At 61.5% G+C, this 21963-nt stretch overlaps 3 protein-coding genes across 3 annotated transcripts; 2 read left to right on the top strand and 1 right to left on the bottom strand.

The window, feature by feature from the left end:
- Positions 1-143: 143 nt before the first annotated feature.
- Positions 144-9073, top strand: PRCC (proline rich mitotic checkpoint control factor). Its single transcript, XM_075176284.1, has 7 exons — positions 144-972; positions 3586-3633; positions 4076-4660; positions 5240-5335; positions 6195-6338; positions 6689-6754; positions 7368-9073. The coding sequence occupies exons 1-7, from the start codon at positions 418-420 to the stop codon at positions 7452-7454; spliced, it is 1581 nt and encodes a 526-aa protein (XP_075032385.1). The 5' UTR covers positions 144-417; the 3' UTR covers positions 7455-9073.
- Positions 9074-9674: 601 nt separating this feature from the next.
- SH2D2A (SH2 domain containing 2A) lies at positions 9675-15383 on the bottom strand. Its single transcript, XM_075175922.1, has 10 exons — positions 15354-15383; positions 14419-14528; positions 14006-14076; positions 12952-13103; positions 12618-12793; positions 12394-12483; positions 12153-12318; positions 11640-11828; positions 10839-11357; positions 9675-10539 (listed from the first exon to the last, which is right to left on the bottom strand). Exons 1-10 carry the CDS (start codon positions 15381-15383, stop codon positions 10399-10401), a joined length of 1644 nt encoding a protein of 547 aa, XP_075032023.1. The 3' UTR covers positions 9675-10398.
- LOC142094115 (death-associated protein kinase 2-like) lies at positions 15315-21872 on the top strand. The gene is made up of 13 exons (XM_075175954.1): positions 15315-15726; positions 17411-17481; positions 18000-18094; positions 18222-18443; positions 18534-18672; positions 18866-18995; positions 19189-19237; positions 19363-19389; positions 19525-19677; positions 20759-20804; positions 20893-20982; positions 21198-21281; positions 21550-21872. The coding sequence occupies exons 2-13, from the start codon at positions 17413-17415 to the stop codon at positions 21628-21630; spliced, it is 1185 nt and encodes a 394-aa protein (XP_075032055.1). The 5' UTR covers positions 15315-15726; positions 17411-17412; the 3' UTR covers positions 21631-21872.
- Positions 21873-21963: the final 91 nt, after the last annotated feature.

Raw genomic sequence — 21963 nt, 5'->3', positions numbered from 1 at the left:
TGGTCCCGCTGGGCTGCTGCGCAGACTACATTTCCCGTGGTGCCGCGCGGCGCGGCGCGCTGGGAGGCGGGTGGGGAGGCGCGCGGGGCACGCCGGGAGTTGTAGTCCGGCGGCGCCGAGGCGCGGGGAAGCGTCGGGGCCGCGGGGGGGGGGCCGCTGCCGGCAGCCATTATCTGGGAGCGCGGCGCGCCGGGTGCGGAGCCGGGCGCCGGGCCGCCTCGCCGCCTCTCCGAGCCCGCGGCCCCGCCGCTGCGCGGGGGTGGGGCCGCCATGGCGGCTTAGCCTCGCCCCCACCCTCCCCTTCCTCCCCGCTACGGTCGCTGAAGGCGCGGCGGCGGCGCGGCCTAGCCGGGAGGGCGGATCCTCGGCCTCGCGTAGCGGCTCCTGCCCGCGGAGGGCCGCCCTCCTCGGAGGGCCATGTCCCTGGTGGCCTATGCCAGCAGCGAAGAGGAGAGCGATGCGGAGGAGGCCGCGGGCGAGGAGGAGGAAGCCGCCGCTCCGCCTCCTGCCGCAGCCCAGCAGCCCCCGGCCCGGGGGCTCTTCGCCACCTTGCCTCCCCCCAAAGCCCCCGTGATGCCCCCGCTGCCCCCGCCTCACCAGCCGCTGGGCAGCGGCTTCCCCCTGCTGCCGCCGCCTCACGGCGGGCCTCCCCCTCCTTTCCTTATGGGCCCCCCGCCTGGCATGAGGGGCTTCGGCACCCCTCCGCCGGGCATGAGCCCGGCCCAGGCCTCGGCCGTCAGCCTGCCCGAGCCGTCCGCCGGCGGGAACGGGAGCGGAGAGCAGCCCAGGCTGGGGGGGCTCCTCCTGCCTCCCCCGAGGAACGCTGCCACCACCACCTCTACCCTCAACCTGCCCCCTCCTGTCTCGGCCTCTGCTGCTCTGCCCGGGGTTGGGGTGGATTTGAGCCTCCCCAAGCCAAAGAAGAGGACAGAGCCGGTGCGGATCACGGCGCCCGAATTGCACAAGGGAGATGTGAGTATGAAACAAGCTCTGCCGGGGGGGGGAGGCCCTCTCAAGCCCTCCCGAGAAGGAGCGCCTTCGTGCGTGAAATCCTCTTCCCGGAGCAATCCCCCTGTGGATTTGTTTGCCCCATAAAGCACAGCGTCTCTTTCCTCGCTCTCTCCCATCATAATATAGCAAAGTACCAGAATCTATTGTTGTGGCATCTACGGGGAGATTTGTCCCGGCTGCCAACCCTAATCCTAAAGCGCTTTGCAGAATTAAACTGATATAGAAACCTTATTTATAATCATAATACAGCAAAACCCAGATTAACTACACCCTTATTTATTACTGAAGTTAACGAGTTGACGATGGGGAGCTGTATGGCCTTGTGTGGTGGGGGTATCCCAAAAAAGTCTCTTTTTTTGTTTGCTGTGCAATTGCTAGATTTCTCTGTCAATTTATTGCTAATTTATCTAAAGGCTTCAGGCATCCTCCGCACCTTTAGGTGATCGTTTCCCTCATAGCTTGTGCTTTTTCGTGTTTGCTGTGCCCCATGCCTTACGGGGCTCCTGAGCAGTGAATCCAGACAGCCCCGTGGCAAGAGCAGGGGAAGGCAGGTCCCTGTCCCCCTTTTCTTTTTCTGGGTGTCCCCATTGACCAGCTTTCCTTCTCTCCCCTCTGCCCCTTCGCTCTGGGACGGTACTGTCGTAGCACGGAGGCGACGGTCGCGTGGCTGCGGCTGTGTCTGGCCTCGGTCGCTGGTTCTGGTGAGACGTGAGTGCCTCTGGCTGTAGGAAGAGCTGAACTGCGAAGCTTAAGGGTCATTTCCATGGGGACAGGTAGCTCGAGGAAGAGGTTTGAGTATGGATTTCCGAACGGTGTCAATTAATAGGGGTCTGCCAGTATCTTGGGCCTGGGGGAGCTGAAACGAAGCCAGCGCATCTTGCTTTGCTGGGAGAGCGGGTGAGAGGACGTGGGCTTCCCGGCCGTCCCTGAACCACGCTCTGCTGCTCGCCGATAACCAGCCCGGTTTGGCAAATCCCAGAGCCAGAGCTCCTCGTGCCACGGCTCCCAAACACGGCAGAGGCGCGCCGGGCGGTGGGATGTACAGTTTCCCCTTTTAGGCAAACGGATGAGGGATATCCCATTCTCTCATACCCGCTTTTTGCTTACTCACTTTCTTGCTGCGCTTTGGAACAGGCGCTTCGTAATAAAGGAAGCGTTAGGGCTCTTCGCTTCCTCGCTGGTTGCACAGTTACTGAAACAAGCTCAAATGAAAGAAGATTTGTTCCTCCCCTTTATCTCCCCCTCTGTGTTCCAGTGTATTGGCTTTGAACAGAAATACTGCAGGTCGTCAGTGTCAAGCGAGTGAATGAACGTTGAAGGGAGAAAAAGTACCTTAAAACCAGAGCTGGTCCGAGCGGTTCCCGTTTGGGATTCCTGGAAATCCCTTGGCCTGCGACTGACGTCCTCGCTCGTTCCTTCTTTCTCCTTAAAACACCTCCCGTCCCTTTTGTTTGCACCTGTGGAGACGCTCCTGGGCAGTCTGCTTTATCTCCTCTCTCCCAAATGCAACACGCGGGTTTTATGGCAACTCTTGCCTTGCCTTTATTTATGCATGTTCTTTGTCTTTGTCCTGTTTTATAATTTAGATAGTAAACTGGCAGAAGACCTTGTTTCCTGTAATCTCTTTAAAGTGCTCTGCAAAGCTATAAAACGATAAAGATGTTAAGGGCCTTTTCTGATGCCAGAGACGACCAGACTTTCTACTCAAGTTTTAAATGGATATTTAGCAACTCCGATGTTATTGTGAACAATTCCCTGTTAATCCCCGCAGTGAATTTTTACACCCTTGCTTTGTGTGGTTTTGTGTTTCCCCTCTATTAACGTAGTGGTGTCTGTTACTTTGAAGGAGAGCGCTGACCTTGTGCCGTGCAGCTTGCGTTTTTTGCCTTGCTTTAGGTTTATTTTCCTGTGATTTATTTAAAAAAAAAAAAAAAAAGTGTTTGAGCTGTTGGCTCTCTAAATGGTAATTTCTGGCAGGAGCCAAATATGTAGAATCTGAGTTTCTCTGCCCACCCACTCTGCTTTAGAGCAGCATTAAAAAGCCGCCTTGAAAATTTGGAATTTTGGGGTAGCGAATCCTTTTTTTTTTGTTCCGTAAGTTGCATAAATGAGCTCAAGTGGGAGGTTATTGTTTGGCTGTGGATGGATTGCTCTTACGAGATTTTTTTAAGAGGCGATGCTGACTTGTTTGCAAAGCTTCAGGTTTTACAGCAGAACGCAGCTTATTTTTCTGCCTCTGCCCAGACCGCGGCAGACCCAGCTGTCTCTAAATACAGCGGCAAGTACCGTGGTCCTGCTTTCACTGTGGACAGTTTATTTATCTCTCGTAGTAGTAACCAGGGCAGGCTTTTATCTCTCCTTGCCCTGACACAGATGCATCAGCAAGGCTGTGAAAAAGAGTTTGACCGCATCCCACTGTTGCTTTTTAGCTCGGCTCTTGGCAGATTATAAATCCAGATCCGCGTTACCGTGATTCTTTGGCTGGTTCAAACTGAAAATTAATAAATTGCATAGTGGGCGGGCTTTTTTATTTTAATAACTCAGGTTGTGCTAAGCTCTGTTTTTCTTTCTCAGTCAGATTCAGAGGAAGATGAACCAGCAAAGAAGAAAACTACTCTTCAGGTAAATACCTAGGATATTCAATTAAATAAATTTCACAGGAAAGAAGCATTTGACTGTGACAGATCTTGGGCTTCCACAAGTGTAGATCAGCCACTCTGATTAGCGCGTGGCTTTTAGTGTATAAAATTCCTGAAATCCCTTGGGGTGTCAAATCCCTTTTTTTGGGCAATTTCATATATTTAAATCCCAGAAAAATAGGCATTAATTTGGAAAGTTGGCAGATATTTGCAAGTACCACGTTTCCCTTAAAAGTCTCACTGGCCTTTTGTGCAGGAAAGCCCTGCAGTGTGTTCGAAGTAGCAAATGATTGTGCTGAGCAATGGGAAACCCATTAATGTTGTTAGAATTGGAGGAGATAATTGGCAGGGAGTCAGGAAAACGAAATAGTCTCACTCATTTCTCTTGTTTCTGCGAACCATTTGCTCTGCATGGAACTCACCAGGGACGCGGCGAGGGCTCTGGCTTGTCCGCTTTGCTTCCTCAACCCAAAAATTTAACAGTGAAAGAGACCAATCGGTTACTTTTGCCCTACGCTTTCTCAAGGAAAGCAGGAGAAAACGCCTCCGACTCAAAGCCCGCTAAGGCCCCCACCTCTTCCTCCAAAACAAAACCTCTGTCCAAGCCAGCGGTGCCCACAACTCCTTCTCCGTCTGCCATCAAAGCTGCTGCGAAGAGCGCTGCCCTGCAGGTAACCAAGCAGATCACGCAGGAAGAGGACGACAGCGATGAAGAGGTCAAGCCAGAGAACTACTTCTCCTTGTCTGACAGGAACGAGCCCAGCGTCGCGGCTGCCGAGACGTACATGTACCCTGGCGCAGTGGTGTCGGAGGACCCACCGCCCGGCACGGAGACAGAGCCCCAATTCCAGGACGCTGCTGCTAACGCCCCTCTGGAGTTCAAGACGGGCGCGGGCTCCAGCGGTGCTCAGCACAGCTGGGCGCCCAAACCCGGAGAAGACTACGGCAGCCAGCCGTACAGCCAGTTCCCTGCCTACGGCGAGGCCGGCGTGGCTGGTGCCTATTACCAGGTGGGTTCACTGACTGGGAGGCCGAGCTTGATGGTGCTGCTCTGAAAAGGCTCCGAATTAGTGACTGGAGCAGGCTGAGCCTTGTGGAGATCGAACCCGTCTGACCTAGCTGGGACAAGGAGCAGAGATCCGCAGCACTTAGCACAACAGGATTCCTCTGGCACGAGAGCCGTAGATGCTCTTTGCTGGATAAATGTTTAATAGCTGCGCTCATTTTAAAATGCCCCTGCGCAACTGCCCCTGTTGTTGTCAGGGTGCAGAATCGGGGCTTGCCAGGGCTGGTGTCTGAAGCCAGGTTGTTTCTAGTAATTCAGCAAAGTATTTGTTGTTGAGTACCTCTGAAAAAATGCCCTGTGCTCCTCAGTAGTGCCAGAGTAATGAGATGCGATTAATGACTGCTTCGGTCAGCCTTGGGAGGGGGCACGCGTGTAACGTACTGTTGTCCCTCTAGGTGAAAAGCAGCAGCTCACGGGGCGAGGTACGCGATTCAATGCTCCATCTCGGGACCTCTGTGTCTGGTTGCTCCAGGATCGATCTTGCTTCCCTCTCGTGACAAACTGGTTTTCCTTTTGCTGACAGGATTACTACAGCAGCGGGTACTACCAGGAGGTGGAACCAGCCCAGGCACCGCCGCAGGAGATGAGCACCGATTCCTCCTTCATCGATGACGAAGCGGTTGGCACTTTACTGTCTCTCCCACTGCGGAGTTCGCGTTTAAGCTCTGCTAGAACGTAGGACCCGCTCGGTAGCCACAGTCCCCACCGGCACGACCTGTGCTTCATGCTGGATTCTTGTTCCGTGGGGTCCAGCGCTGTGTTGTGGACACGTGGGGGTCTCTTGGGCTACTGCTCCAGATGGGTTTCCTTGCTTTATGAGTAGGTGATGTTTGTTATTTCCACCGAGCCCAGTCTCATTCTCGTGAAGGGTATCTAGGGCAGACAAGGTGCATAGAGTGAAGGTGTTGCTTGCTGAGCTGCAGATGAGCTTCCCTTCGGATACCTTCACAGTGGTGAATTCCCCACTTATTTCAAATGCTCAAAAACCTGTTTTAAAAAACCCTTTCCCGTTGTTGATCTAAGCTAGAAAGTGCCAGCCTCGTTAGCTGAGCCAGTCAGTGCTGCAGAAGACAGTAGCCCATCTGGTGCTCGCTTCTTTGAGGTGGATTTGTGTTACGGGAGGCAGGGGTGTTAGCAGCAAAACTTCAGGTGCCTCACTAGGACTTAAAATGAGAGACTCAGGAGTCTGAGGGTCTTCTCCTGAGCAAGACTGAAAGCAAGAGTAAACGCTGTTTTCCCTTCTGCGTAGGAAAACGAGATTATAACCTTCATGCTAAGTACTTTTAAGATATTTTGATCTATAGCAAAGCAGAACTCTCCTAAAGAAAAAAAATCCTGCTTGGAAAAACGTTTGTTGATGTGGCCTGTCCCATGCTTGGGGAGCTCAGGCTCAGACCCCACCTACCTTGACTTGTTTCAGGTTAGCATTGGCGTGTGACGTGTGTCTGTAACTCCGGTTGTTTTTGTTCTTCTTTCAGTTCAAACGTCTGCAAGGCAAGCGGAATCGAGGGAGGGAAGAGATCAACTTTGTGGATATCAAAGGTGACGATCAGCTGAGTGGAGCCCAGCAGTGGCTGACCAAATCCTTAACAGAGGAGAAGACCATGAAATCGTTCAGCAAGGTACGGGCAGGAGCGGAGGAGTGCTGGGGTTTTGGAGACCTCCGTCCAGTTCCCTGTTTCAGCCGCTGGAGCTGTATTAGATGCTATGCAGTCACCAGGCTGGGGGGTCAGGGACCCTTGTGTTGCATAAATAATTACGCATGAGAGACCAGTAGAGCTTCTCAAAACATAGTCCCGGCGTGCAGGTGGGAAAGACCAGCCAGGAACTGCTTCAGCCTAAGGAATCTGCCCAGAGCTGTTTAATAGGAAACAAACGCTTCTTGAAATGGCTTGTGCAAGCTCTTGGCTTGTTCCGCTGTCTGGGTCAGTACCTTTCCAGGCTTAACAGTTCACCTGCTTTTGCTTTCTAGAAAAAAGGAGATCAACCCACGGGACAGCAAAGGAGAAAACACCAGATCACGTACCTGATCCATCAGGTGAGTGCCCTCCCTCTAGCGCGCAAACCCATCCGGGCAGAATTACAAGGCTGGACGCGCGGCAGCAGGAGGCAGAGCTGGTGGAGCCGCTCTTCCGGCAGCGGGGGGCCAGGGGCTGACCCCGACTAAGAGCCCCGAGCCCCGGCTGAGACCTGCAGCGGCTCTGACGGGGTCGGAGGTGGCCGTGCCGCGGGAGTGTCCTGGCCACCGCCGGCCCAAACAGCCTCGTGTTGCAGCGCCTTGGCCTCGAGGGTGTCACGGCACCGAGCTTCTAGCTTGCTTTTTGCTGTGCTTCGCTCTTCCCCTCCCGCCCAGCTCCAGTGCGTGCGAGGTTTTACGTGTTGCGAGACTCTGCTTCCTGTCTTAATTCCGCACCGTGCGGTTAGCAAGCGGCTGCTGAGACCGTCCCACAAGGGAAGCTGTGTTTCAGCATGAATGAAATGCCCGTGCATCCCAGTTAATTCAGGCCTCTGTCAAGATAATCGTGCTAACTCCTGTAACGAGGCTTCTCGCTGCAGTGCTCTGTAATCCCCGTCAGCGGGGGCAGAGGAGGGTGAAATAGTGCTGAGCCAGTGAGCGGCAACGCTGATGTTAATCCTCTCCATTTCTGCAGGCGAAGGAAAGAGAACTGGAACTGAAAAACACGTGGTCTGAAAACAAGCTCAGCCGACGTCAGACTCAAGCCAAATACGGATTCTAACGCCTCTCTCCCACTTTTTGGCTCTTGCGCCAGGTGACCTGCTGTGTCAGACTTCTCCTGGCCTTCTGGAGATCAACCAGGCCCCGTGTAGAAGGCGGTCTGCTCGGCGGGTGGGAGGATACTGCGCTCCCCTGCCTGTCAGGAGAAAGGTTTAATGCAAACCGGTCCTGAAACTCCACCTGTAATCTTTCCCCTCCCTCCTTATAAACAATAATGTGGAAGGTTCAAATCAAGTCTTTCGTACGGCTGGTGACAGTCCCAGGGCAGCCGCAGGAAACGCGCCTGGTGCCAGGCTCGGAGCCGTTGTCCTGTAGGTACGGGGGCTGCTCCTCTTTCGACGTAGCCTCGCCACTGGAACCTTAGGCAGAGTCTCAATAAATTTCCAATTCCCATTTTGCTCCTTTCTTGGACTCGCTGTGCGTTGAGAGTGTAATTTTTCTTTCTAAAAGACAGTGAGTTTCAAGAGCAAGCCTGGCTTTTTTTTTTTTTTTGGTCCTTTTATTTGAGACGTCCTCATGGCTGCTTACTCATGGCCGAGTAAATCCAGTGCTCCTCATGCGAATGATTTTGATACCTTTTTTTTTTTTTTTAAGTGTGGTTAAGTTAGCGTTTTTGTTCTCAGCCCCACCAGCCCGTACGTCTCCAACCGCGCTGAGGGGAAACTCCTTTACAGGTCAGAACTTGCAATAGAGGTGAAAACGCCCTGAGTGTGGAACGCGCAAAAAGCAGCGAGGATCTCTGCTGAGGGCTTTTGGATAAACGTGATCGATGTGCGTATGTACGTTTCTCCTCCTTTTTCTCCCTCTTTCCTCCTCCCCCTGACCCAAGGCCTACAGCGCTGTACCTGGCTGCTTTCCAGACTTGTTGAACCGAGTATTCCCAGCGTCGCACGGTGCGGTGCAGCTGGCAGCGCGCTCGGCCAGCGAAGCAGCAGTATTTCCTCTGAGCAGACGCAGATGAAAGCTGCCAACTGTACATTTTTTTTTTTTTTTTCTTTTTTTCCCAGCTTGTTTCTATCAATTCTGTTTCAATTAAGTGTTAACTTTACCCTCCTGGCTGGGAAGAGGAGACCGTGTCCGGCCTTAACTTTTTAAAATGAAATCTTTCTTTTATTTAAGGTATTAGGTCTAGGCGATACGACTGCAAATCATGTGCAGCCTTGCTGGCCAGATCCACGTATCTTTAGCCAAATCTCTGTGGCCTCACTTAGTTTGTTATTCACCAAAGCGTGTGATGCCGAAGGGAACAGAGAGCTGGTCTGGTTATTTAACTTACATTCCCACCGTAAGGGTTATATTTGTTGTAACCGCAGCTAAAACAGCTAATATTTGTTACTCCATTTAGAAAAACTCCACGAGGTTGTTTTTCTCCCATGTTACCTGTTAAAAACAAGCAAACAAACCCCCATGAATGAAGTCTTTTCTTAGAATATTTTAAAATAATCTGATTTCTAGTTTAGTTCCCTGGATGTTTTAGTACTTTGCAGAGCCCGTTTTGAGTATTTGAATGACCAGAATAAAGTTACTGTTGAGTAATTTATTCATATCTTATATGTACAGTGAAATCCTCTGAAAAGAGATTTGATAAAAGGAATAAACTTTTAAATGAACCGAACCACACCTGTTTCCATCGCGAGGTGCTCAACTCCTTGCTCGAGGCATTGGTTTTTCCTTCTCCCCTCCCCGGGAAGGCTGAAACACCTTCGCGGCAGCCCTGGTTTCGGGGGCGGCCGCCTCGATTTATTCGCAGAGCGGCCGCTGTTGCGCAGCCGGTGACGAAACGCTTGTCCGAGAGAGTTTGCTCCACGCGGCCCATCCCGGGGTGCGAACCCCAGCACCCCACCGCCGTGGATTCATCCGTTTAAAACGACGTTCGCGCTCGGAGCGCGGCGAGGCGGCTCCCGGCGGCAGCGTTAAAGGCAGAGCAGCAGCCGCGGGGCAGGAGGCTCTGTCCTCCGGCGGACCGAGTGCTCCCAAAGTCTTCAGCGGGATCGTGGAAGCCTGGAGCGCGCCGAGAGAGAGGCTGAAGCTGACGGGTTCCCCTTTTCTTTATCCGTTTCGGTGTGTAATGGCTCATTTTTAGCACTAGAGGGGAGTTATGAGGACGGGAATCGGGGCTCTGCTTTTAGCCATTTAAGAGCAACAAAATGTAGGCTTGTGAAATGCAAAAGTGCTTTTTTTCTTCCCCCCCCCCCCCCACCCCGAGGGGTAAAAGAAAACAACTCCAACCCTACAGCTCTCCTTTTCCCTCCCTGTCTCGAAGCGTGGGGCTTTGGCTGTCCTGCCCTTTCTGCTCCGTTTAAGGCTGGGTGCGTTCTCTGCTGCGAGAACGACGTTGGCTCGCTGTCGTTTCGGACAAAACGATGATTCCGGGCATTTTGCACGCTGCTGGGCACCGCCGGGGCCGGCACCACCGCGGGGCAGCCCTTGGATGGGTGTCACTGTCCAATTTGGTCCTGGGGGTTGGTGCCATCCCGTGTTTTGTGGCGGGGATTGGAGGTGTCGGCACCGGGCTCGTGACGTTTGGTGTGGCCCTGCCTGCCAGGCTGCGGTATCGCTCCGGCTTGCGGCCAATTTAATATCTGACTCTGGATGCAGCAGCCGTGCCTGAAACCCGCCTCTGGTTTTACTGTAATAGCCTTTTCCGCCCTCATTCTATTAATAGAAATCTCTTTCTGAATGTGTTCGCAGATAAATTAAATCCGTTCCTCTCTTAACTGTCTCGCAGGGCTTGGGAAGCGGGCTGCTGCGTCGGGAAGGGTGTGGGAAAGCCCAGTGCGGAGCGGACTGGCATCACTGGTGCTGCTGGGGTGCTGGTTGGCTGCGGACCTCGGACTTCTCCTCCCTTCGAGGGATTCCTTCGGGTGGAGGAGCCCGAGAGCTTCTGCTTGGGGGTTGTGAGCCGGGCGCTGGGTCTTGTCTTAGACCCTACCTGCGCGGGTGGCTTAGAGACGCTCTCCAGAAAGCTGCTCGTAAATGTTCTCGGGTGCCTCCTGCCCTGCCGCGGCCCCGGCTCGCTTCGCGGCGCTCGTCCTCCGGCCGTAAACGGGATCGTCGAACTCCAGCGCAGGGTTCGTCGTCGTGCCCTGGGGAATCCGCAGGGAGAGGTGAAGGGAAACGGCCGTGAGATCGTGCTGTGTCGGGTGGAGGTTTCACCTGAGAGCCAGGACGTGGTTGGAAGTCGGTCCTTCACCCTCCCAGCCCTCAACTTTGCTCCTGCTTTGGGCTGTGAGTTGGGGACCATCGCTCCAGCATGGAGCAGGGGACCCCCATCTCCGCCCCCCCGTGACCCTGCTGTGGAGCAAACCCCGACCCACCAGACGGGTGGTCGCGTTGGGACCGAGCTCTAGAGCCACGGGCGGCTCTACAACCGTGGGGAACGCACCTCTGCCGCCGGGCTGGAGGCTCCTCTCTCCTTCCCTTCTGCGGTGGGAGCTGCCGGGAGCTGCCGCCTCTTGGAGGCCTGGCTGGATACGCTACGGAAGAGCCGGCGGTGAGCGCGGGGTTTGGGGGGCAGCGTGGAGAAGGCGCCTTGGGCCCCCCTGGGAAGCGGAACGGGCAGGTCCTGCCGGGTCGGTGCCACCTCGGAGTAGATGTTCTCCTCGGGGCCGGCGCTGGGGCTCGAGCCCCGTCCCATGGCGTAGAAAGGGATGGGCTCTTCCAGCTTGTAGGAGGTGGAGGAACTGGGTGCGATGCCCTCGTGGGGCTCGGCGTAGGTGTGGAAGCACATGAGCTGCTGGTACTTGGCATCGGGGGACCGGGGCGGCGTGGGTGGCTCTGGGGGGACGGCTTCCTTCTGTACCTGAGCGTAGGGACCTTGGGGAGCTGCTCCACCGCCGGCGGAGCCCTGAGCCGCGGCCAAGGAGCTGGCCTTGACTGGGAGCGGCGGGGGGACGCTGGGAGCCTGCGGAAGAGATGGGACAGGTCGGAGGTGAGGGCTGGAAGTGGATCCGGCGTGGATCCGTGGTGGCTGGGGCTGCGTCCCCCATCCCAGCTGCATCCCAATCCCGGCTGCGTCCCCCATCCCGGCTGCGTCCCTATCCCGGCTGCGTCCCTATCCCGGCTGCATCCCAATCCTGGCTGCGTCCTCCATCCCGGCTGCATCCCTCCGCCTCCTGAGAGCTTTGGCCAGGCTGCGGCTTCTGTCTTTGGGAAGGCGCCTCCATCCCCTCTGCTCTGCCTTTACCTCCCTGGACGAGCCTCCCTCGGCGCTGGGCTCCGCAGGCGGCGGGGGGGCCGTGGCTGCCGGCCTGGCTGCCGGGGGCCTCTTGAGCACGGTGCCGTACGCCGGGGGGTTCGCTGCCGCTTCGCTCGGTGGGGAACGCGCAGCATCGCTGCCGCCTGGGCTCCGCGTCCCTCCTTGGGGCTCGTCTTCCTGCAACGAGAGGAGAGAGGTGAGGGGGTGGGTGCGTGGTCCGGGGCAAACCCAGCCGGGTGCTGGTCCCACTGGGGGTGTGCTGGTCCCACTGGGGGTGTGCTGCTCCTCGCTCCCGGCTGGGATGCTGCACGATGGCCAGGGTGGCTCCGGTGCCAACCCCGGCTTTGATTTTGCCCAGCCGTGACGCTTCCACCCCCCCTTGGCTTTGATTCCCCCAGCTTAGGAAAATCTGCCCCCCGCTCCGTACAGCGGGAACGACTCCACTTTTTCGGCTGCAGAGACTAACGGGGGGGGGGGGGGGGCGGGGGGCCGGGTCCTCACCCGTCTGCACGGCACCGTCAGGAACTCGCGGTACGGCGTGACGGGGGCGACGGCGTAGTGCCGCAGCAGGTCGGCCAGCTCGGCGTGGGCGCTCCGCTCCCCCAGGATCACGTACCGCCCGTCCGGCAGCTGGTCCAGGACGAAGTGCCGGCAGCGATCCCTGCCCCTGGCGGGAGAGGGGACGGGGTCGGCACAGCCGGCGGGAAGGGGACCGAGCCCCTTGAGCCCCAGGGTCCCTCACCTGTAGGACAGGACGAAGCCGACCGTGCTCTCGCTGAAGCGGACCAGGAAGCAGCCCGGGGGCTGATCCTGCAGCAGCTGCTCCGTCTCCCTGCGGGAAGGGACCCAGAGCCGCTCATCCTCACCCCCTTCATGGGATTCAGGGGTCCAGCTCCCTATTTCGGAGCCTGGATGCTGAAGGGGCCACCCTGTCCCCCCGGCTTCGGCTCCCCATCCCGTGCTCACCTCCGGCTGATGAAGCCGTGGAACCAGGTTGGGAGCTCGCCCTCGGCCCCCAGCCTCCTGGCTTGCGTCTGCTCGAACCACAGCCTCGTCCGGGCACGCAGGGCCACCAGCTCTGGCCGCGGGTCCCCCTCCGGCGGGGACCAGCCTGGCGGGGACGGCCAGGAGCCTGGCGGGACCTGGAGGGAAGGGGAGAGCGGCCTCGGGTGAGGACGTGCCCCGAGGATGCTCTGCTCCCCCCGCGGGGGTCCTGATGCAGCCCGGGAGGACGCGGTCCCCGCGGGTCTGTGAGCTGGGGGGGGGGGGAGACGGACCCTTCGCAGCCCCGCGTCCCTACCCTGCCGTCTGTGTCCTGGCGTCGCGGGGGCTGCTTTGCTCCCCGGGGCTGGACCGGGGTCGCGTCGGGTCCTGGCTTGGCGCTGGCCTTGTTGTCCTCGCCGATGGGTTTGAAGGTGCTGAAGAGGGGGCGGTCGTCATCCGTGGGGTCCCCTGTCCCAGGGAGCGGGGAGAAAAGGGCTCAGGGCAGCGAAGCTTCCCTTGGGGCCCCCGCGCTGGCCCTGTGCCCCATCGCTGGGATGTGGGGGGGCTGGGTAAGCCCCCCATCCCGGGGCTCATCACCCTGCAGGGTGAGACCACCCTGGACCCACGCGACGAGAAGCGACGACGACCCCAGGACCCCAGAGGAGAAAAACCCCAGGGACCGGTGAGCTGGGTGGGGTGGAAGAGAGGGGAAAACCTGCGAATCCCCCAGCCCCCCCAAAAGTCCCCGGGGGTGTCAGATCAGCCCCGGGAAGGGGAGCGAGGCGGCGGGTGCGGGGCTCTGCGTGTGGCCGCCGAGGGACCCCGAGCTCGGCCCCGAGCCGCCAACGCTCGGCAAAACAACGTTAATCCCCAGCAGATGCTTGAGGGGGTGGAAGGGGCCGGGTTCCATCGGGGAGGCAAAGCCGAATCAGAGGAACCGGTCGAGGCTCATCCGAGAGCGGGGGGACCCAGCCAGGGAGGGGGGGGACCTCGTCTCCACCTTGAACTGGCTGCAGCGCCCAGCCCGTCCCTGCACCCCGGCAGGCAGGGGAAGGCAGGGGAAGGCAGGGGAAGGCAGGGGAAGGCAGGGGAAGGCAGGGGAAGGCAGGGGAAGGCAGGGGAAGGCAGGGGAAGGCAGGGGAAGGCAGTGAGGTGGTTGACAAAGCGAAACAAAACAACCCAAACCGCAGCAAAGCAACATGGGGAGGGCCAAGGAGGTGAATTTGGGTCAGGTCCTGGCCGGGCATGGCCGGGCAGCTGGGGACAACGCCGCTGTCCCCACCTCGTGGTGCGTCCCGCAGCCGGGCGGGGGTCCTGGGTGGAGGTGGTGGTGGTGGGGGGGGCTCGTCTCTGCTCGCCCACCCCAGCACTTCGGCCTCGGAGAGGCAGCTCGGGGGGCTTTGCTCCCCGGGGTGGGATGTGCTTCTTAAACCCCGCGCTCCTGGGGTGAGAATGGGTCAAATTGGACTCGAAACGGGTTAAAGCCCGGCTTTGCTCTGTGAGACCTTTCTAGGCTGGATTTCCCCCTTCCAAGGGGATAAGACCTGGCTGGAAGGGGCCGGGATGGGCAGGGGACCCCGCTCCCTCTCTCCGCACCCCCTTGTCCTCTTCTCCTTCTCCCTCGCGCCTTTGGACGGGGAGAGCATCCCCGAATCACCCCGGCGCTTGCCCGTCCCAGGTCCCCCTGCTCGGCGTTTGCTCCTCGGCCCTTTTTCCTCCCATCCCGGCACCGATACAACCCTGGAGACCCCCCAGCCCCCACCCCCTCAGTCCATGCGCCTACCTCTGCCTGGCCACGCAGGGACCCAGGAGGCCATGGCCGGAGCCGACGGGCCGGGCAGGCTGGCAGGACAGGCAGCGCTGCCGCCTTGCCTGCGCTCGCGCCTCTGCTGCCTGCGACGGGCAGGAAGCAGCAACCGAAGCCGCAAGAACCTTCGCACGATGGGGAGACGTCACGGCAAGGCGGCAGGGTGGCACCGGGGTGACACCCTGCTGTCACCCTGGCACCTGGTGACACCCTGGGACCCTCGGCATGGGCTGGGCTGTGGTGAGGAGGGGACTCGGCCACCCGCCCACCGGCACGTCCGCGCCTGCAAAGGGCTCTTTGTTCCTCCCATCCGCATCCCGGGATCTCGTGGCGCGGGGGCAGCGGGGCTCGGTTGGCCGGACTCACACCGCGAGCCGGGATTCGGTTCCTGGCACGGTGGGATCCGGCACCGCTCCCCTCCCTCGCGCTCCGGCTCCCGTATCCTTCTCCCCACCGGCTGCCGGAGCCCGGCGCATCCCGGGACGTGCTGGCGGCATCGGTGTGGCAAACGGGCTAGGAAATGTGGCAGCCGAGCTGCCAGCACCGCCGGCTCTGCCGCGTGCCAGCCGCAACTCTCCCTCCCGGCGGTGCCAGGCTCCGGCCGGCCCCGCAGCGAGAACGGTGCCAGCCCGGCTGCACCCCAGGGGTTGCAGGGATTAGGGCAGGGATTAGGGCTGGGGCCGGCTCATCCCTCGCCCCGGGACAGGGCCGGGGTGCGCTGGGCAGTGGCTTTGCAGCAGCCGGGATGCCCGGTGCCCCCCGGCACGCGGTGCGGTGCCAACTCCGGCTCTCTCCACCTTAAGAAAGCCGTCCCTCCCCGCTACCTTCACACCCTCCGCTCCGCTTCCCCTCCGGCAGCCGCCGTACAATATTTTTATCCGTCAATCAGGTTTCCTGTTTGCAATCCTCACGTTTACAGGCGCCGAGCGGCCGGGGGACATCGGCGAGGGGGGACATCGGCCGCCCACCCCTTGGTCCCGGCTGTTCCTCGAGGAGCCGAAGTGCTGGAAACACCGGGAATTGCCCCTAAAAGGATTTTTCCTGCTCTTTTCCGCAGCTGACCACAGGGACGGCAGGGGGGGGGGAAATTACTCAAGAGACCTCGGGGGGAGGAACGCAAAGAGTTTTTCTTCTTCTGAGCCGCAGCCGGCCGGCGGCCGGACCCTGCCCCGGCTCCCTGCGACACGCCGGGACTTCGAGGAAAAGCCTGGCGCTGCTGGGGTTTGCCGGAGGAAGGCTGGAGCTGTGCGCGGTGGTGCCGGGGGCCCGGACCCTCGCTAGGAGGTAAGGGGTGCTGACCCCCCCCCCTCCCCGTCCCCCCCGGCATGCCAGGGTTGGGGTCTGTCGCGGGGAGTTTTGGGGTCCTGCGGTGCTTTTTGGTAGTCGGATGCTGGGGAGCGGCTGGTGCCACCTGCGAGGTCGTTTCCTCGGGAGCCCATTTTCCGGCCGGTGCCGGTGCCGGGGCATTTCCTCGGTGCAGCCGCCCAGCCCAGCCCCGGCACGCAGCCGAGGCCGGGCCGGTTTTCCCAGTGGAGGACTGACCGGCAGCGGGGTGCGGTGGGACGACACGCAGCCCCCGCGGGTCCAGTTCCTGCTGTGGCGAGCTCAGCCGTGGCCGCGGTGGCGTGGGACAACCCGTGCCTCAGTTTCCCTCCCTGCAAAAGCAGCTCAGCAGCACGGTGCGAGGGGGCTGTCTGGCAAGGGACAGGGGGGGATCGGCTGCTTGTGTCCGTCCCCAGGGGACAAACGGACACGCCGTGACCCCGGGTGGCGTGTTGGACCCTGCGGCCGTGTCACATGCCGGGGACAGTGGCCCGGCTCCAGCCGCGGCCGCCCCCACGCACGTACCAACCCGGGGACCAGCCGGCTCCGCGCGGTGCCGGGGGCGAGCGGTGCCTGGCCGGGTGCCCCCCGCCGAGCCCGGGGGTGCCACAGGACCGTCACCGTGGGCAGCACCCGTACCCTGTCCCAGCCGGCTGGGGAGCGAGGGAGAGCGCGGCTGGGCGTGGAGGAAGGCTGGGAGGGTAAGGGGGCACAGCCGGGCTGGGAACAGGGCTTGGGGACCGGGCTTGGGGACCACTCACTGTCCCTTAGGGCCACTATGGGGGGATTGGAGGGGTCCCCAGGGACCCTCGGGGCTCGAATCCCCCCGGGAGCAGGGGTGAGCGAGGGGGGACCGGGCTTGGGGACCACTCACCGTCCCTTAGGGCCACTATGGGGGGATTGGAGGGGTCCCCAGGGACCCTCGGGGCTCGAATCCCCCCAGGAGCAGGAGGAGCAAACCCCTCGCAGCGGGTGCACCCCGGCTTTGGGAGGGGTAAATCCCGGCGTGCCGAGGACAGGCTGGGGAGCGGCGTCTGGCTGCCGGGGCACCCGTGCAGGATCCGGCCCCGCCATCCTTTTTGCTGAGATAAAGCCGAGCCAGGCGGCTGGGATGGGGGGGGGGGTCGACGTTTCGGGGGTCTCGTGCTTCCTTATCGAGCTCGTTTTTCCTGCGGGAAGGACCCCACCTCTCACCAGTATCGCCGTCCTTGTCCCTTTCCCGGTGGCCTTGAACCCTGCAGCCCACGCCAGCCCGGGAAACTTCCCGCTCCCAGGGACACAGCGCGGGGGACATCGAGGTGGCCCCAAGAACTGGGGCTCAGAGCCCGCGTCCCCCCTTCCCCGCATCCCTGCAAAGCCGCTGGTCCCGGCTGCCCCCGGTGATGCTGGAGCATCACTAGCCCCATCTTACAGCTGGGGAAACTGAGGCACGGGGAGTCGGGCCCTGGTGTTTTTGGCTTGGAGCTGCTGGGGACGAGAGCCGGGTGCTTAGTAGGTCCTACCCATCAGTGTAATGAGTTGGGGGGGACTCTGCCAGGACCACAGGGTGCAGGCAGGGCACTGGCCCAGCAGACCCCCCCGTGGGGCCCCGCTGTCCCCCCCAAAGCCCCTCTCCCCCTCACCCCGTGTCTTCTTGTCTTTGCAGCGATGGCCGAGGGCGGCGGGACCGGGGTCCTGGCTGGAGGGGGGCCGGGGGCCACCCCTGACAGCACCCAGGTGAGCCACGGCCGAGGGGCTGAGATCTGGGGCTGCGTGCGGGGGGTCTCCCGCCCGGGGGCTGCGGGGGGCAACCAGGCGGGACTCTCACAGATGAGGTCATGGAGATAGGTTCTTTTTTTCCCCCACTATTAATCCCCTTTTTTAAAAAAAAAAGCCCAGCAATATTAGTTTTTCTCCACATTTTGCCCCCCCCCAATCCTCCCCGGTGCGGCGAGGGGCACGGGGGCTGGTGTGACCCCTCCTCCCTGCCTGTCCCTGCCCAATTTCCGAGCCCCCTGAGCAGCTCCTGCCCACCCTGATCGAGGGGTGAAGGTCTCCAAGTTTCCACGTGCCGGAAAGTTTAGTGCGAACCGGGAGAGCCGGCCAGGATCCGAGCTCAGCCGTGGGATTAGACACCGGAGAATCTCCTTAGCGCGTGTCGGGGGGGCTTGCGGTGCTCTCCATGGGTTGGGGGTCCCTGCATGGGACAGGTCCGGCACGGGATGACACCCGTGCATCCCGGTGCATCCGTGCAGGATACGGCCGGTGCTGCGGGGAACGAGGAGCTGGCGGCCGCCCTCAGCCCGGGAAACGTGGAGGACCTGTACGAGCTGCTGGAGAAACTGGGCAGGTGAGCGGGGTGCAGGCAGGGGTCCTGCCCGCTCGGGGTCCCCGCAGGCAGCCGGACCCCTGGGTTCTCCCCCACCGCAGCGTGGGGGGGCAACCCGGCCCTGCCCCGTTCCGATTTCTCCCCGCAGCGGGCACTTCGGCGTGGTGAAGCGATGCCGGGAACGCAGCACCGGCGCCTTCTACGCCGCCAAATTCGTGAAGACGCGGCGATGCCGGGGCAGCCGCCTGGGGCTGGAGCGGGCGCAGGTGGAGCGGGAGGTCGCCATCCTCCGCCAGCTCGACCACCCCAACATCATGCGGCTCCATGACCTCTTCGCCAGCAGAGCTGAGATGGTGCTGGTCCTGGAGCTGTGAGTGGGGGGTCCCGGGGTGGGGGGACCCCCTTTTTTGTGCCGTGTTTTGGAGGTGGCCGAGCTCACCCCATCCTCGCCCCGGCGCAGGATCGGCGGCGGGGAGCTCTTTGACTTCGTCGCGGAGAAGGAGATGCTGTCGGAGGAGGAGGCCATCGAGTTCCTGGGACAGATCCTGCGCGGGGTGGAGTACCTGCACGCCCGCCGCATCGCCCACTTCGACCTCAAGGTGCCTGTGGGGACCCCCCACCCTCGCTCCTCGCGGGATCCAGGGGCTGCATCCCCCCCTAGCCGGGCATCTCCAGAGCCCTGGCCGCATCCTGCCTGGCTTCCCGGGATGCTGCTGCCCTCTCCGGGGCAGTGCCCGCCGGCAGAGCCCGGCACCCGCCGTCACCCCACCGTGCCCGGCCTCGTCCCCGCAGCCCGAGAACATCATGCTGCAGGAGAAGGACGTCCCCAAGCCCCGGATCAAGATCATCGACTTCGGGCTGGCCCAGCACCTGGAGGACGGCGTCACCTTCAAGAGCCTCTGCGGGACCCCGCAGTACATCGGTACGGGGCTGGTGGGTCCCCGGGGGGTCCTTAGGGGGTCCCCGAGCCGCCCTGCTCTGCGGGGTGCACCTGGGATGCTCTGCGGGGACCCGGCGAAGGGACCCCCCCGCGGTGGGGACGGGACCTCTGGGGCATGCAGGGAGGGAGGTGGCCGGGTCGGTGCTGTCCCCTCTAATGTCCCCCCCACCCCCAGCTCCTGAAGTGATCAACTATGAGCCGCTCAGCTCCGCGACCGACATGTGGTGAGGAGCGAGGGCCTGGGGGCGACGGGCCGAGCCGGGGGGTGGGTAGGGACCCCCCCCGGGTGCCACAGGGCATGGGGGGACCCCAGGGAGGGCAGCGCTTGACCCCCACCTCTGCCTTTCAGGAGCATCGGGGTCATCACCTATATCCTGTGAGTACGGGGCGATGCTCCCTGCGGCCGGGGGAAACTGAGGCATGAGGACACCAGGATGGGGCCGAGCCCGGGTGCTGGGGCGGCCGAGCCGGTGCTGTCCCGGCACTCAGCGGCTCTGTTGTGTCCCCACAGGCTCAGCGGCTTGTCCCCCTTCCAGGGTGAGACGGACGCCGAGACCCTCTCCAACGTTGTGGCCGGTGCCTATGAGTTCGAGGAGCGCTGCTTCAGCCAGACCTCCGAGATGGCCAAGGACTTCATCCGGCAGCTGCTAGTGAAGGAGCCAGGGTGAGTCCCCGTCCCCGTCCCCGTCCCCATCCTCGTCCCCATCCTCATCCCCATCCTCATCCCATCCCCATCCCCATCCCCATCCTCGTCCCCATCCCCATCCTCATCTCATCCCATCCCCACCCCCATCCTCGTCCTCAACTCCATCCTCATCCCATCCCCATCCTCATCCCCGTCCCATCCTCATCCCCGTCCCCATCCCATCCTCATCCCCTCCTCATCCCCATCCCATCCCCATCCCATCCCCATCCTCGTCCTCAACTCCATCCTCATCCCATCCCCATCCCTGTCCCCATCCTCATCCCTGTCCCCATCCCATCCTCATCCCCATCCTCATCCCTGTCCCCATCCCATCCTCATCCCCGTCCCCATCCCATCCTCATCCCGTCCCCATCTTCATCCCTGTCCCCATCCTCATCCCTGTCCCCATCCCATCCTCATCCCCGTCCCCATCCCATCCTCATCCCGTCCCCATCTTCATCCCATCCTCATCCCATCCCCATCCCATCCCCATCCTCATCCCATCCCCATTCTTGTCCCCAACCTCATCCCCATCCGCATCCTCATCCCTGTCCCCATCCCATCCTCATCCCGTCCCCATCTTCATCCCATCCTCATCCCATCCTCATCCCCATTCTGTCCCCATCTCACCCCCGTCCCCATCCCCATCCCCATCCTCATCCCATCCCTGTCCCCATCCCATCCTCATCCCATCTCCATCCCTGTCCCCATCCCATCCTCATCCCATCTCCATCCCCGTCCCCATCCCGTCCCCATCCCATCCCCATCCCATCCCATCCCACCCCCATCCCATCCCCATCCCTGTCCCCATCCCACCCCCATCCCATCCCCATCCCATCTCCATCCTTATCCCATCCCCGTCCCCATCCCTGTCCCCATCCCATCCCCATCCCATCCCCATCCCCATCCCATCCCCTCCCCATCCCTGTCCCCATCCCATCCCCATCCCATCCCCATCCCATCTCCATCCCCATCCCATCCCCTCCCCATCCCACCCCCATCCCCGTGGTGGGTGTGTGGGGCAGGGACCCCCCACCCCCCCCATCCCTCTGTGCTGCAGACACCGCATGACGGCGGCCGAGTGCCTGGTCCACCCCTGGATCAAGGTGAGCGGGACGGGTGGGGGGGGTGGACGCCGGACCCCCGGGAGCGGGGTGGGGGCACGGTGCCGACGCCGTGTCCTCGCCCCCGCAGCCCCTGAGCCGGAAGCAGGCGGCGAACCGGAGCCGTTCCTCCATCAACATGAAAAACTTCCGCAAGTTCAACGCTCGGAGGAAGTGGAAGGTGACGAAGGGGGTCCCGGCCCTGGGGTGGGGGCACCCAAGAGTGGGGTCCCACCACCCATGGGATCCCCGGGGACCTCGGGCTGTGCTCCATCCCAGGGCTGGCTGCGTCCTGGGGGTCTGCGTGGGGGAGGGGGGATGTAGCACTGCAGTGGGGGGGGGGCAGAGGAGGGGAGCGACCCCCCCCCTCCGACCCCCCCCCTCCTGCCCCCCCAGCTCTCCTACAACATGGTGTCCGCCTGCAACCGCCTCTGCCGCACGCGGCTGCTCTGCGGCCTGAGGAAGGAGGATGAGGAGCTGGTGAGCGGCCATGACCCCCCAGACCCCCTCTCGCCATGGGCTGGGAGGGGGGGAGAAGGGATTTGGGTCCCCAGATGGAGGGGGGGCGCCTGTGCAATGGGGGGTGTCTCCACCTGGGGTGTCCTATCTTGGGGGGGGCCCTTTCCCCTGGGGGGTTCCTCTCTCCTGAGGGGGTTCCTCTCCCCTGGGGGGGTCCTTTCCCCGGGGGGGGGTCCTCTCCCTCGGGGGGGGGTCCTGTCCCTGCCGTCCAGCCCCCCTGTGCCCCCAGCGCCGCTGCGAGAGCGACCAGGAGGAGGAGGGCAGCCACCCCGTGACGCTGCTGCGCCGGCGGAGCAGCAGCTGCTCCTGAGCCCCCCCTGCAAAAAAAAGGAGACAGGACCCCCCCGAGAGGGGCCATCCCATGGGAGGAGCCCCCATCTCCCCATCCCAGGGGGCAGGAGCACTGTCCGGCCCCAGTGCTCCCAGTTCCACGGTGCTGGAGGATCACTGGGACAGCAGCCCCCCACTCCTGGCCCCCCCCAGGTCTCTGCTGCCGGGACCCTCGCCCGTGCTCGGCCCTAGTGCGAGAAATAAATGTCTCCCCCTCGTTCATCCTCCTCTCTTGTGTCTGCACCGGCTGGTGCTGAGCACCCGCAGCTTCCTCCCGCTCCTCCTCCTCGCTGCAGGGCTGCTGGGGCGTGGG

The sequence above is a fragment of the Calonectris borealis genome, chromosome 29, assembly GCF_964195595.1.
Source record: "Calonectris borealis chromosome 29, bCalBor7.hap1.2, whole genome shotgun sequence".
NCBI classification, from domain to species: Eukaryota; Metazoa; Chordata; class Aves; order Procellariiformes; family Procellariidae; genus Calonectris; species Calonectris borealis.
This window is presented reverse-complemented; position numbering and strand designations above follow the sequence as displayed.

Excerpts from the sequence above, each read along its gene's own strand:
- SH2D2A (XM_075175922.1), bottom strand. The coding sequence starts at position 15,383 with ATGTCCCCCGGCCGCTCGGCGCCTGTAAAC. Across the intron at positions 14,077-14,418 it reads CCCTGCGTGGCCAGGCAGAG|GAGCGCGGGGTTTAAGAAGC; the intron begins GTAGGCGCATGG and ends TTCTCACCCCAG. Across the intron at positions 10,540-10,838 it reads CCTCCAGCCCGGCGGCAGAG|GGCACGACGACGAACCCTGC; the intron begins GTGCGTTCCCCA and ends CGGATTCCCCAG.
- PRCC (XM_075176284.1), top strand. The coding sequence starts at position 418 with ATGTCCCTGGTGGCCTATGCCAGCAGCGAAGAGGAGAGCGATGCGGAG. Across the intron at positions 3,634-4,075 it reads AGAAGAAAACTACTCTTCAG|GGACGCGGCGAGGGCTCTGG; the intron begins GTAAATACCTAG and ends GGAACTCACCAG. Across the intron at positions 4,661-5,239 it reads TGGCTGGTGCCTATTACCAG|GATTACTACAGCAGCGGGTA; the intron begins GTGGGTTCACTG and ends TTTTGCTGACAG.
- LOC142094115 (XM_075175954.1), top strand. The coding sequence starts at position 17,413 with ATGGCCGAGGGCGGCGGGACCGGGGTCCTGGCTGGAGGGGGGCCGGGG. Across the intron at positions 19,390-19,524 it reads GGGGTCATCACCTATATCCT|GCTCAGCGGCTTGTCCCCCT; the intron begins GTGAGTACGGGG and ends GTGTCCCCACAG. Across the intron at positions 20,805-20,892 it reads TGGTCCACCCCTGGATCAAG|CCCCTGAGCCGGAAGCAGGC; the intron begins GTGAGCGGGACG and ends TCGCCCCCGCAG.